At 35.2% G+C, this 15,829-nt stretch overlaps 1 protein-coding gene across 1 annotated transcript in view; it reads left to right on the forward strand.

Annotated features, from left to right (window-relative positions):
• Window positions 1–15,829, forward strand: part of SPTLC3 (serine palmitoyltransferase long chain base subunit 3) — a 123,247-nt gene that overhangs the window by 58,899 nt on the left and 48,519 nt on the right. The window contains exons 4-8 of the mRNA XM_070956428.1: window positions 1,035–1,183; window positions 7,024–7,148; window positions 10,717–10,810; window positions 15,107–15,212; window positions 15,515–15,734. Coding sequence (XP_070812529.1) covers window positions 1,035–1,183; window positions 7,024–7,148; window positions 10,717–10,810; window positions 15,107–15,212; window positions 15,515–15,734 — 694 coding nt within the window. The remainder of the gene's footprint in view (window positions 1–1,034; window positions 1,184–7,023; window positions 7,149–10,716; window positions 10,811–15,106; window positions 15,213–15,514; window positions 15,735–15,829) is intronic.

Genomic DNA, 15,829 nt, shown 5'->3' on the forward strand with positions numbered 1-15,829 from the left:
GTTCAAAATCTGGGACCCATGACTCCTGTGGAATTGAAATTTGGCAAATTTTATAAAACATTTTATGACATAAACTTTATCATAAAGTGGTTTATGACACAATACAGAATGTCATAAAACATTTCCTGTGGTGATATTTGACTGTGCTATATTCAGGGTAAGTTATTTTTGATACATCTCTGAATATATCTCAACTTTTCTAGTGAAGGCAGTACATTAGAAACTCTGTCATTGTTGGAGGCATTGAGGAATCTGGTAAGGAAATACCTCTGAAATGATGACCCAACAGGACCTGGACTATCTAATAATAATTTAAAGTTAGAAGTGATGATCTGAAAGATTGCTGAATGTTGTATAACCTCTATACTCATAAAAAAAGGGATATGTTCAAGTAGAGGAGGAACGGTAGTTTTTCCAATAGCAGTAGGTGAAAGGTTACCACCATTTGGGTCACTGTGTCTTGTCTGATTTATCTCACTGTTGCCACTTAAGGTTAATTCAGCTTAAGGTTAATTACAAAGGCACTTTAAGCATCCTATAAAATACTTCTTGTGCTGACATCCGTAAAGGCATATTCGGGCACAGTCTGGGTTTATATAGAAAATTGTGATTGTCTTATACAGCTTTTTTTCCTGAAAGATAAGGTAAGATAAGCCTTTATTGTGGTCTTTGATTAACATGTTTTTGTTTGCATGTGTGTGTACATACATGTACGTGAACATACAAAATGCATAAAATACATTAAGTATAAATTTAAAAACGGCAATTAAAGGAGGGAAGGGGAAGGGAGGGGAAAATTTAGAGGTATCAAAGAAAACAGTTTTATTGGATAATATTTGTTGCTTTATAACTTTCCTGAAATGAAAAACCTCCTTCAGCCTTGGCTGAAGAAAAGATTACCTGAATTGATTTAGGAAGGAAAGAGGATTCCAGTCTCCTGGTATTAACTGAATTTTAAAATAGATTTGGTTAATTAAAAAGTATTTTAGTAATAATTAGACTGTATGTTGTTATACTTTCTTTGACTATTATAGGTTCACTGGAAGGATAATCAAGAATGTAATCAATATGGGTTCATATAATTACCTTGGCTTTGCAGAAACTGACCACAATGCTTTGAAAACAGTGAGTTCAGTGTTAAATAAATATGGCACAGGAATATGTAGCACCAGACAGGAAATTGGTAAGTTAAAATTATTATTATTATTATTAAAATATGAGTCTAGAAATCTTATTTAGAACTATACTGTGGATTTGACTTCTTAATGAATTTTATTCATTAACGCAATTCACTTGGGTGGCTGCTCTTATACTTATTTACCTAGATACCCAACCACCCCCATAAACAACTACTTGTTGCCTAACCAGAAACTGTTAAACTATGAGTAATTATTGCTCAGCTAAAACTCCTCATGTATAGGATTGCCTGGATTATAATCTTTGAATACACTTTAAAGCTTTCAAGAATAGGAGAGTGGTTTTGCTTGTTCAGCTTTAAAATTGCATTTGAGTTAACTTCATTTAAAAGCAGCATTGGTATGAACAGCTTTTAATACCAGAAGTTAATTTCATTTTTGTTTTAATGAAGTAAAACTCTACATCAGTGGTGGGTTCCTCCCGGTTCGGCCCAGTTCTTCTGAGCTGGTAGTGGTGATGATATGACGTCACTGAACCGGTTCTGCGCCCCCCCCCCCCCCCGCATTATTCTTACCTTTTATTTGGCCCCACCCCCAATCTATTGCTGCCTCCTGAGTCCCAGCTGATGACTAGAGGGAAAACTCTTTTAGAGGGAAACTGTTTAAACTCTTGCCGCGGGGCTTCAAAGGGCCGCCCTACAGCTGATCAGTGTTAAAAGAAAACAAATGAGTAGACCAGTGCCTGCAAAAATACATGAGTAGATCAGTGCCTGCAAAAATACATGAATAGATGAGTGCCTGCAAAAAATAAATGGGTAGATCAATACAGCTCTGGAAGTACTTAAAAGCCTGGTAGACCAGTACCTCTGCTAAATCCTAAATAATTGTCACATGACCATCAAGCCACGCCGACAGAACCGGTAGTAAAAAATTTTAGAACCCACCCCTGCTCTACATGGCTGTTTTCCCTGTGCTCTCTTAAATCTGACATAGTATACCATGATGCAGCACAGTGATCCTTTCATCATGTAATGAAGTCAAACATTTTTTCCAAAAGGAGAATTCTAATTCTATCTTAAGTTGTGTTCAGTTTTAGTTAGGAAGGCAGCAGCAGTTTTTTAGGCAGAGGCATTATTGTATGTAGAGATCCAATAATGTGTTACACCCATGATTGAAAGGATAATTTCTTTGTCATAAAATAATTCTGAACAGCTATTGTTATCAGAGTAGCGTTTTTCATCCCTCAGCAATAAGCATTTCTCCTAGAAGATCCAATTGATATCTAAATATTGTTTTGACACTGCAATCATTTCCCATATCTGAATGTTTTTGGCTTTGTGGCATGTATCTACCGTGTTTCCCCAAAAATAAGATCCTGTTTTATATTTTTTTGAGCCCTGAAATAAGCACTTGGCCTTATTTTCGGGGAGATCTTATTATTTTGGGGCAATGGAGCAAGATGGGGTTCCTCTTGCTGTCATACCTGATTTCCAGCTCTGTCTCCCTTACCCTAACCAGAGGAGATGCTAGGGACTGGCATTTAAATATTTTTGGGGGAAGGTTTATTTTCGGAGGAGGGCTTAATTTTGGGGAAACACGGTATAGTACATATACACACACATTCACTAATATATATAATTTGGATGATTAACACAGTTAATGAGTGATTACAAATTAACATAGTTTATGAGTGGTTACAAATGTATATTAATATAACCACATAGATAAATGTCCATAATTAGTATTATAATCAAAGCAACTGGCATGCCTATTGATCTGTGCAAAGGCTATATAATTAATGTAATGTCCCTCCATATGTTGAAGTTTAGCAATTGTTGTTTGGCTTTAATGTTCCCAAGTTACATAATATGCTAGACACTCAGTGTAATGATAGGCAAGCTGTTGTCCTCCAGATGTTTTGGCTTCAATATAGCCAATAGCAAAGTAATGTGGGAGTTGTAATCTCAAGTATCTGGAAAGCACCAAGTAGTTTAGTTGTCTAAGAGTTAATCCAGTATGTAAAATTATAAGACCTGAACATATTACTCTAGTGAGAGATTGTGACCTCTGCCCTCTTTGGTGTTTAGCTAGTGTTAATCAAGGGTCCTTCTCAGGGATGAAATCTACTTACCTTCCTTACCAGTTCAGAAGCACATGCGCCCCGTGCATGCGTCACAGGCACGCACAGATCTTCTGTGAATGTGCAAAACCTGCACATGCGCAGAAGGTAAAAAACATATTACTTCTTGGTTAAAATCAGGAAGTAATGACATCCGGGTGGGCGGAGCTATGCTCCGCCGTCGCTACCGGATCACCAAACCACCAGCCAAGAACGCTACCCTGGTCCTTCTACCCTGATCTTATAGTGAAATATGAATTCTGATTAGTGTTAGCAATGGTTTTGCTGAAGACCATGCAGAACAGATATCAGAAAACCGAGAGTGGCTAAGCACTCAAGATTGAACATTTTTTTTTATTTTGTTCACCATAAGAGAAATTCTAATGGCTCGTGAACCTTCTGGATGTTTCAGAGGTAATTTATCTTTGTGGGAAAGTTAGCTTGCGTAGCTCTTTGTTTCTCAATTTCTCAAGCTTGAGGAGAGATTCGTCATCCAGTGCAAAACCGCTATTCTGAAAATGTTTATTTTCATTCTAATTAAAGCAATTAGAAACCACGGAGAGTTTGAAAATTATCTGAGGCATGAAAGTTCAGACAAGGGGAAGAAACAAAGTTCCTCATACTACCTTTTTGTAACTTCTGACATTACCAAAATTTTCAAATACATAGGTTGTTGCAAATTGTTTTCCTATGTCTTAGCAGTAAAAATGCCAGAGAAAATCAAAAGTTGCCTTATATTAAGGCAGACCGTTAACCCATTACATTTAGTATAAACTATGCTTATAGTGATCCTTTCCTCAAACAAATGTCTTTTCCTAGCCCAACCCAAGGACTGAACCTGAGACCTTTTGCAAGCAAAGCATGTACAGGTCCTCAACTTACAACAGTTCATTTAATGACCGTTCAAAGTTACAACAGCACTGAAAAAAGTGACTTATGACCATTTTTCACAGTTACAACATTACAGCATCCCCCAGCCTTGGTGACGCAATGGTTAGAATACATTATTGCAGGTAAATTCTGCTGACTGCTAGCAGTTCGATTCTGACTGGCTCATGGTTGAATCAGCCTTCCATCCTTCCAAGATCAGTAAAATGAGGACCCAGATTGTTGGGGGCAATATGCTGACTGTAAACCGCTTAGAGAGGGCTGTGAAGCGGTATATAATTCTAAGTGCTATTGCTATTTTTCACACCAATCACCATGGTCATGCGATTAACATTCAGATACTTGAGAATTGGTCCATATTTATGATGGTTGCAGTGTCCCAGGGTCATGTGATCATCTTTTGCGAACTACCGACAAGCAAAGTCAATGGGGAAGCCAGATTCACTTAACAACTGTGTTATTAATTTAACAGCTGCAGTGATTCACTTAACAACTCTGGCAAGAAAAGTTGTAAAACAGGGCAAAGCTCAATAAATTTCTCACTGAACAACATAAATTCAGAGCTCAATTGTGGTCATAAATTGAGCATTACCTGTATTCTTCAATTAAGATATAATTCCTTGATTTAATCCACATGAATGAGTGGGACATACTGTGGTTACTTCACTCTACTACGTATGTACATTTATCCTGCTTCAGTGAGCCTTGGGAATTAGAACTGTTCATAACCATATTTAACTTCGCATTATCCTTCTGCATTAAAAGGGAAATTTGATGAAACTGAACTGGGCTTTTCATTCCCACCCAAAATCTCTTTGTCACGAACATTCACAAACACCTCACCCTACCACCCACAGAAGTTCCATTTTAATTAGAAATGTGCAAAGCAGTAGGGCTAGTTTTACAAATCCTTGTTGGTCAGGTTGGGTGCCTGCAATGTTGAACCAATTCTCATTATAGTTTAAACAGTGAGCCATTGCCATACAAATAAAGACTTGCATGTTGGCATTTTCCAAAGTATGTTGATAGAATATCTTTAGCTTGTTATGTTGGGTTTTATTACAGAAGAGTACTTTGGTGATCTCTCAGTTATTGCTAATTGAAGGAAATGGAATGGGTGAATTTATTTGGGCAGCTCATGATTATTCAGTGCATATATTAGGGTTTCTAATTTAATAGGAGGCAACAGAAGCAAAATATAATCCAAAAATGAGAAACTTTCAAGGGAGGTTTAGATCTAAATCCATTTTACATAACATGAAGATTAAATGTATTAGCGTAGATCCAAATCTATATCTTCAAGATCATGGCTACTCTCTAGTGGAAACTTCTACTCTGAGGAGATTTTTGTAAAGTTTCTCCTGACATGTTCTTATATGACATTTAGGAAAATTCCCTTATTTTTCAGACATGAATAAAGAAGTAAGTGAAAATTACTTCGTCCCCTTCCTATTTGGGGAGCAGAATAGATACAAGAAGATATAGTGATTATATTATTTGCTATATTTTCAGAATTTAAAATATGTTTGGGGTAGCATTCAAAAGCTATGATACTTCAGATTATCTAACTATAGTTTGGCTTTGCAATAGAAAAAATCAAAAGAGGTAAGCAAAACTAAATAAATACAAATAATATTGTATTATCTCTAATACTTTCAATATACATGTGCAAAATAAAGGGGGAAATTGAAAAAAAGCTAGCATTTTTTAATTTCATTAAGAAACAAAATATGTATTTTTTTTGTACTTGTTCATGAAAAGTCCAACTATTCCCTAGAAGAAAGGATTTTCTCAGCTGATATGGAAAGCTCATCCCCCAGGGAAACTTCCTTAGTGCTAGAACTAATGCTTTGCTCAACCTCAAGTAAAGACTGCTTATTTCTCAAAGGATTTTAAACCTGCATTATAGCTGAGATTATCCAATGAAATTATTGGCTGTATTGTTTCTGTGGAATTTTCATTTTGTTGCACTCTTCTGCTTTTTGTGGAGGATGTTTGTTGTTTGTTTCTCTTCAGTCCTCAATGCATTTCCAGATTTGTTTGTACTTCTTTTTATCACTTTAGTATTTATCTTAAAGTAAAGATTGGAATACAGGTGCTTTAATTGTAATACAATTCATATTTTCCCTATAAGAAACATAGCACTTTTAATTATAAATTTTAGAATGAAGAATTTTTAAAATTGTCAGTGTTGATATGTTTCATCATATACATATTATTTTTATGACATAAGAGTTATGATGTTTGAAATAAATTTCACATATCCTCATCTAACTCATATAACAACCCTGTTGTAAAATAGGCCAATCTAATATGGAAATAATAACAAAGGATATGGGGAATGGTTGGGACAAAATTTGATAGAATAGAATAACAGAGTTTGAAGGGACCTTGGAGGTCTTCTAGTCCAACCCCCTGTAGGAAACCCTACACCTGGTTATCCAACATCTTCTTTAAAACTTCCAGTGTTGGAGCACTCACAACTTCTGGAGGCAAGTTGTTCCACTGATTAATTGTTCTAACTGACAGGAAATTTCTCCTTAGTTCTAAGTTGCTTCTCTCCTTGATTAGTTTATACCCATTGCTTCTTGTCCTACCTTCAGGTGCTTTGGAGAATAGCTTGACTCCCTCTTCTTTGTGGCAGCCCCTGAGAAATTGGAACACTGCTATCATGTCTCCCCTAGTCCTTTTTTTCATTAAACTAGACATACCCAGTTCCTGCAACCGTTCTTTATATGTTTTAGCCTCCAGTCCCCTAATCATCTTTGTTGCTCTTCTCTGCATATGTGAAAGTAAAGAAGTTTGTATTACAGTTTAGCTTAGATGTTCATGAATAATACTAATGAGATCCTTTAAAATATTTTTTGCTGTTTATAACAGGAAACTTTGATAAACATGTGGAGTTAGAAAATACGGTAGCACAATTCCTTGGTGTTGAATCAGCTCTGGCATTTGGTATGGGGTTTGCTACAAATTCTATGAATATTCCAGCATTAGTAGGGAAGGTAAGTGAACATCCTTCCAAATATGTTTGTTTTGATCGTTGCCCAGGAAATTTAAGTACTGTACAGTGGAAAGCTATTTCATTTCTTTTAGAACGCAAGGCAAGCTGTGGTACTTCTCCACATATTTTGCATTAAACTTAGTTGATTTAATAATTAAGTTTTGCTTCTGACACTGCTATATTGAAGGAACACATATTAGGATAACCACTAGGAACTTTTTCTCCTACTTACATATTGCTGAACTAAATACAATTATACAACAGCAGACTAATTTCATTTGGGCAGTGTTTAAGAGAGGGGTTCTGGTATTTAACATAAATGAAGCCATTGGTATATTATAAGAATTTTAATTATACACATAGAATAGTTTTGTCAAACTGTTTATTTGCTTTCATGGAGAATCTGTATGATACAGGAATTAGGCTATTAGAAAATATTCATTCAGAAGCATCCACACAATTCTATGATTTCATCAGAATGGCTAAGCAAGGATTATAACACTGAAACATTCACGTTGTCATTCATTCCCCACCTGTTGATGCCTCTGTTTTTGTCTTGTCCATGAAAACAAGAGATACATTTCTTTCTTATCTCTGTCCAAAACAATAAAGACTAATTTATGTTGATAAATAGTACATTCTCAGTACTCCATGATTGCAAATCAGGAGGTTTTTTTAGTCTTATGCTGTTGTTGTTTTACTAATCCTCTGCAAGAACAATCCATCATTCTTAATGCCTTGACAAATTCCAAATGTAGGGATATAGCCAAAAAAGGAAAAATGAGTTTTAATAAGTATTGATCATGGTAAAGATATTTGATACATTTCAGACCAAAATATGACTATACAGTAGTAGAAGAAATCTGAAATATTAATGAAGGTTCTAATTCCTAAATTAGTACTAATTAATGCAGATTTCATCTATTTTCTTCAGTTTCTTTTATGAGCATAGGATTTTGATTTTGAAGCTTCAGTTCTTCTCAGACCTGTAACAAATACAGATAGTCCTCGACTTACAACAGTTCATTTAGTATCTGTTGAAAGTTACAACGGCACTGAAAAAAGTGACTTATGACCATTTTCACGCTTATAACCTTTGCAGCATCCCCATGGTCATGTGATCAAAATGCAGATGGACGAAAAAACTCATATTATTAACATAGTTGGATAGCAGCTTTAATTTAAATGGGGGGAAAAATCTGGCTTCTCTACTATTAACTCTTTTTCAGGTAACAAATTAAATCACTCCTTCATATTTACCAGTTTTACCAAAGCAATGTCTAAAATAGTAAATATTACAATAATATGTCAAAATGTGTCATTAGTTAAACTACATGCCATCTGAAAAACCTTGGCTTCCAGGGGAGGAATGAGGGAATTGAAGATGTCTCCATGAAAATGGAGCTGATGACTGCCATGAAGAATGAAGAGCTGATGAGTAGACCAGTTCTTCAGAGCCTCTCTGGACAAAGAGAGGTTGGGAGATAACCTACCTGTGTCTCAGAAAGCCACTCTTAGAACAAGTCTATAAGCTTATATCTTACTGGCTTGAATGCTGGGAGGTGACAGCCATAGCCATCATGTTTACAACCCCATGACCTGTGCCTACATTTGCTAATCTCACTTGCTAATCTTTTTTGGAAATTGCTCATTAACTACTTTTGGAGACTTTCAGAATGACAAGTTTGAAGACATTGAGTGAGTTTGCCTTCTATCCTGAACAAAAGACAATTTTAATCATAAGAGTTTAAAGACTCTGAAATAAGTAGCCAAAAGCTAAAGAAGATTTTCTTCTTAAAAAGTTATAAATGGGCTAAGGATCCTGATAAATTTGAAATATTGAAACTTTTAAAATAGGATTTTGGAATTAATTATAAAGAACTAACAGCTTCTCATGGGAAATCCATAGATCTGTTTTGGTTTTTGAAAGACACAATAGAGATAAGTAATTTCATGATTTAAAAACTGGACACTAGAGGGGACTAAAGATTTTTGGGACCGTAAGAATACAAGCCTATAAAATGCTGAATGAGTATTTTGAAGAACAAAATCAGAAATTAGAAGCCACAATATGAACAATGTCAATAATAATGTCTGCTTCTATGCACAGAATATGTCAAAAATATGTTATTGAAGAAATGACAGATCTAGAACAAATTTGATCTGACAAGACAAAGACTGGATTTATAACTGACAGGTGAAGAGAATATCTTGCAAAAGGATGTTTCACTAGATCTATAAAGAAATTGGCTAATGTTTTAACATTCAAAAGGGAAATACAAATGATAAACCTAGAGAGTGATCTAGACAATTTTTTCCTATTGGATTTTCAAAGGAGATTTGTTAAAGCCTTGAAGAACACCGTGTGATGAGACAAATAAGAAATTAAAAGAAATCAAATCCTAGGACAATATTTGCATCAACTAAAGATTATTATAAGTAAAAGGAAGGAATATTTTATTATTTTAATCAAGGTTGAAACGAGATGTCATTGCTTCTGGCAATCCTTATGGATTTTTTGCTGACATACATTAGGACTGAAAAGTTGTCTTAAGTATTTGTCTATAAACAAGGGATAGGATGAAGAAACAATTGTTTGCAATGGGTGAAGAGTCACTAAATTTTTGTATAGTGATGAAAGTTGGAAATCACTTTTTTATATATTTCTTTTCTCTTTCTTTATTCTTTTCTTTCTTTTTTCCCTTTGCCCTTATATTTCTTACTCTTTCTTTCTATTCTTTTTAAGTTTACTTTGCATTAGATTTTATTAATAAACAAAATTCTGAATAAAATTATACACGCACATATACCGTATTTTTCAGAGTATAAAACACACCTCTTTCCCCCCTAAAAGGGGGTGAAAATTTAGGTGCGTCTTATACACCGAATGTAGCCCCGCCTACCCACTGGCCCCCACTCTTTGGCCTCTGCCTCGCAGCAGGTACCTCCTTGCAAGCAAACAGCAAGAAAAAACAGCTCCTTTCAGCTTCAGCACAGCTTAATTAGCACAAGTTGATTGGATCAGCCTCCCAACTCAGCTGATTTGCTCTCAGCTGTTTTGGGCAGGGCTCTGCTGCTTGCTGCAAAGAGGTAAATTGCTGGAGCAGATTTTTTTTTCCTTGTGCTAATCAAACTATGCTGAAAACGAAAATGAAAGTAAAGCAGGCTGTTTGCTGTTTGCTGCAACGAGGCAAAATTGTGCAGAGGCAGAGGGAGATTTCTTTTTCTTCTTTTCCTCACCAAAAAAGGTAGGTCCGTCTTATACTCTGGTGCGTCTTATACTCCGAAAAATACGGTATGTGTTAGCTATAAATATTAGTCTGTATTGATTTTATTATAATGTTTTAAGGTGTGGTTTCTTTTAATTCATTTTTGAGAGAGAGAGAAAGAGGCATCTGCAATGTATTTTTCTTACGTTCCTTATGTTTATATTTACTATTTTTGATAGCTGGTGATAATTACAGCAAGGTTAAATAAGGCAAACAATATTCTTGTTGGCTTGCTTGCTTAATTCATTGTAATATATTAGTTAGATGTTGATTGTAATTCTTTGCTATGTATTTCCACAGGGTTGTCTAATTTTAAGTGATGAGTTGAACCATACTTCACTTGTTCTTGGTGCAAGGCTGTCAGGTGCTACTATTAGAGTCTTTAAGCACAACAGTGAGTATCGATGAGGCAGCTTTAACTAACTGATTTTAAAAAATGAAATTCATATCCGTAACTGTTTTCCTTTGGAAAGAATGTGTTCACACTTTTAACATGCAAGAAAACCCTTTTTGATTTTCATGGAAAGAGGCTTCAAGTTACCACAATGAAATTTGATTCTCGTTTGTATCGTACACTACATTTGTATAAGACTAATTGATCTTGTCTGTATTGCAGATTTTTTTTTATTCTCATGTTGATAGAGAAAAGATACAAAAGACTAACCTTAGAGATGTCTCTAAAATTTGAGAGAGGGATCCTTTCCTGTCATCATTTCATGGGAGCCTCCAAATGCTAATTAATTTCATGTTTATTGTCCTTAGTCTTTCCTTAAAGAAATTTAAAATACACCAACAGTTAAGAAGGAAAAAGTTAATATAGAAAAAAAACTACTTGAGGCTAAAATTTCTGTAGCATTAGATTATGATTTAACTCTGGAATCAAATTAGGCCACTATGTTCAAGATCTGGACAAATGCTAAAGATATGATTTCAGGTACAGCTGTTACTTTTAACCATTTTTCCCACCTATTATCTTATCAGAGGTCCGCACAGTGTCTGATAAGCCTATATAAATTTGGTAAATATTGAACTAAAACCAAAAACTCCTTCCTAGTTCAACAGAAACCACTTCACTGGATGGAAAATTGATTAAACAATTGCCTTTGTAAAATCTTAGTGAAGGTTTTGTGTATTTTCACCCTTAAGATGCTGGTTAGTTTCTAGTCAAGAAAGGTTTATATCACAATCCATTTTTGTTTAAATGCTTATGTCAGCTGTTCGCTGAGGAACCAATCCTCCAACATCCGGACCAGTGGTGAAATCCAAATTTTTTTACTACTGGTTCTGTGGGCGTGGCTTGGTGGGCGTGGTGTGGCTTGGTGGGCATGTCAGGGGAAGGATACTGCAAAATCTCCATTCCCACCCCACTCCAGGGGAAGGATACTGCAAAATCTCCATTCCCTCCCCACTCCTGAGGGAAGGATATTGCAAAAACTCCATTCCCTCCCCACTCTGAGGCCAGCCAGAAGTGGTATTTGCCGTTGCTCCGAACTACCCAAAATTTCCATTACCGGTTCTCCGAACTGCTCAAAATTTCTGCTACTGGTTCTCCAGGACCTGTCAGAACCTGCTGGATTTCACCCCTGATCAGGACTCAGAACAGCAATTCATAATCCAAGCGGATGTCAGCGATGTGGCCGTAGCAGCAGTACTCATGCAAAAAGACCCACAGGGACAGCTCCTGTGCCTATGTGTCAAAAAAGGTAACAGACACAGAAAGAAGGTGGGCCATCTGGGAGAAAGAAGCGTATGCAGTCCATTGGGCCCTTCTCTCCTGGAAGCACTTTCTAGAGGGGGAAAAGTGCCCTTCGAGGTCTGGACTGATCACAAAAACCTCAAAGCCCTAAAGACCCCTAGGAAATTGTCTCCTAAACAAATCCGCTGGGTGCAGTACTTCAGACGGTTCAAATTCAAACTGAGGTACATCCCAGCAGGAAAGAATCTATTAGCAGATGCCTTATCGAGAAAGCCCTAATTTGGTAGACGCAGGGAGGAAGTCATCCATGCCATCCTTCACAATCAGCTGCACAAGTCATTACCAGGGGTCAAACCAGACAACAAACAGACCCCAGCCGGGACAAACTCACAGCAGCCCTGAAGGCAGCGCTCCCAGCCAACCCATGGTTCATAGACAACCATGTCTGTGGTGAACATGTTGGCATTTATCATAATTAGAACTGAACATTCAATTGTAAATCTGAAGATTCAAGTGAGCAATGTTTTCACCAATATATAGTGGCCGCGGAATACATATTTTTATTATTCTGCAATATTATTTTTGTGAATTCTATGACATTGATCAGTACTGTATTGCCGAACTGCAATAAACTAATTTAGGGATGCTACTTAAATTAAGCGACAAATAGTTCTGATGATAATTGATGAACTCAACCCTTCAAAATGAGAAATATTGAAACAATAGACAGAATATTTTTCTAAACTGTTTGTTTCAACCAAAAACAACACAAGTCACAGCAAAACCAATCAAACATGAGTAATCAAATATTGTAGTCTTATGACCAGAACATTTAAAATAGAATTAATTTTCCTCTTTGCCTTGATTTTACAAATGGGATCAGTTTAAAACTACTGAGGATGATAATTGAAAACCCATTATTGACTTTTTTTGCGGGGGGGAAATGAAAATATATATGGTTTTGATAATTAGAATAAAAATGATAGATTACAGGAAAATATAAACAATGCTGTAACCATAAAATAACCAGTTTGATCTAGTTGTTAAATCACAGATTAGAAAGCAGGAGACCATGAGTTCAAGTGCCACTTTAATCATGAAAGTCAACTGGGTGACATTGGGCCAGTCACTTTCTCTCAGTTCAACTCACCTCACAAGGTAGTTGTTGTGGGGAAAATAGGAGAAGGAAGGAGTAATAGGTAGGTTAGCCAGCTTCAGTTATTGAAGAAGTGACTTCCGATTTTCTTTTACACTTGTTATAAATATAGATATAATTTAACTTTTTATTTTTTTATTTTATTTGTTTATTTGCATTCTGCCTTTATTATTTTTACAAATAAGGCAGGAAATAAATAAATAAATAAATAAATAAATAAATAAATAAATAAATAAATAAATAAATAATAGTTAAATTATATCTATACTTATAACAACTGTAAAAGAAATGTGGAAGTCATTTATAATTTTTTTTATTTATTTTGATTTCCTGCAGTTTTGGCTTTGGGCTTTCATTCGTTTTTCCTCTTTATTCATTCTAAGTATTAGTTCTTGTCATATATATTTTTTTAATCTAAAGCAGTTTAAAAAAAAAAGAAAAAAGGAAATCAGTGGTTTTGCAATGTTAAGGATGACAGGAAAAATCTTGCATACAGAGAATTCTCTTTAAGCTGAATGGTAATTATTAACAATAGAAATTTTGAAAAGTTGGTCTTGGTTGCTTTGCCCTGAATACATAAAGAGAAATAGCTTGACATCTCTTGAGTGTGAATGGTGAAAATATGAGTGCTTAAAGATAATTTTTCACCTGATCTAACTTCTTCCCAACTTGCTTAAATGTATTGCTTGGTACACCATCAGATAATTAAAATGGGTTTTAACAAGTAAAACTGTAAAGTTCTCACTTCTTACAACTGTGTTGATGTAAAACAATTTTGTAACCAGAATTCATCTGAAGTATGTACATAGATAACTATGTAGATATATATTTTTATGCATAAACGACAACTGTGCCCCTCAGGTTCTGTTAAAAAGAAATCAGTAGAAGTTAAGTGTTTGAGTATTTTAAGTCCCAGTGTTTTCAGTACAAACTGAACCAAACGCTCACATTTGTCCTACACTGCTGGGATGAGGTGACAGCCTACTTGTCCAGTTAGGATCAGAAGGAAAGCCAGGAGTTTAGTCTGATAGGAATTGAACTTTGCATACAAATGGGAGGGAACAGGCTGGTGCATGGTCTCTTAGGGCTCTAGCTTTGCAGCTTTCAAAGCAGGATTTTTTTTAAAAAAAAAATGTTGGCATATGCTCCTACACATTGCAAAGAGACTTTTTCAAAGACTGTTCATGGCCTTAGTATCAATCAGGCTTTTTCTGGTAGTGGAGATGAGGAATGTGTAAGATAGGAATGGTACTTTTGATATCATCAAACATCAAAACTAAATTGCTGGCATAGATTCTGAGATGCTTTTGACCTTTTCCTGTATCAGAGTAATGGTGTGTAGATTCAATGAATGGAACTCTGTTAGTTTTTAAAAGCAAATGGAATGCAAATTAAAATTTGTTATTGCATTATTTAGTTTCTTTGTCCCTCCAAGCTGCAACAGCGTTATATTTTGAAATATTTCAATTTCTAATCAATAACTTGATATTATACACTAATTTGAAGGATCTTGCCTTATATCAGGAAACTTAATAGATTATATGACTGAGCATGGATAAGATATAAATAACTCTAAAGCATATCACATTAATATATCTGTCAAGTTTAATGGACTGTTTTTTCCTAAAAGAGATGGTAAAAACATTGTTATTTGTATTTCACTAGATTCAGTCCATATACTAAAGTTACAATAGTAATATTTCATACAGAAGTTTGGTTTGTTTTTCTAAGCATCTCACACTTGTTTTAAATTTGTTATAAAATAGATTTGCGGTTTGTAGAAATTTTATATATAATTTGATACAATATTTCACATTATCTTGTATTTTTAAAATTAGATATGCAGAGCTTAGAAAAGCTTTTGAAGGATGCAGTAATACAGGGACAACCTCGAAGCCGAAGAGCATGGAAAAAAATTCTTATTCTAGTGGAGGGCATTTATAGGTATGTAAAATATATAATTTTAACTGACTATGCAAATTCTAGAAAATCCATATAAAATACTCCAATATTTTGAATACGTTAAGCACAGTAACCAAAAAGCCATAAATGATGCCCTTCAAACTGGATTTTTCTTAATTTATTTCTTCTACTGCTTATATGATTCTGTTTTAGAATTTTTATTTGCTTTGGGGAAATACTTGAATAGGGAACAGTTGACATGATATTGGCATTATAATGGATCAATTCATACAGTTTCATGCATTAGATGTACTCAGTTCTCATTAACTTTCTTCTTCTTCTAGCATGGAAGGCTCTATTGTACGCTTGCCAGAAGTTATTTCCTTAAAGAGAAAATATAAAGCCTATGTCTACTTGGACGAAGCCCACAGCATAGGTGCTGTTGGTCCTACAGGAAGAGGAGTTGTGGAATACTTTGGAATGGATCCTAATGATATTGATGTATTGATGGGAACATTCACGAAAAGTTTTGGAGCAGCTGGAGGTTATATAGCTGGCAGAAAGGTAACAGCAGCAAGCATTGGCATTCAACAATAGCCAAACCATTATGGATGTTACAATAAGTGGCTCCTAAAAAAATTGATACCACAAATTGTGGA

The sequence above is a fragment of the Pituophis catenifer genome, unplaced genomic scaffold, assembly GCF_029215685.1.
Source record: "Pituophis catenifer annectens isolate HBS135680 unplaced genomic scaffold, rPitCat1.0.hap2 SCAF_1, whole genome shotgun sequence".
Lineage (NCBI taxonomy): Eukaryota > Metazoa > Chordata > Lepidosauria > Squamata > Colubridae > Pituophis > Pituophis catenifer.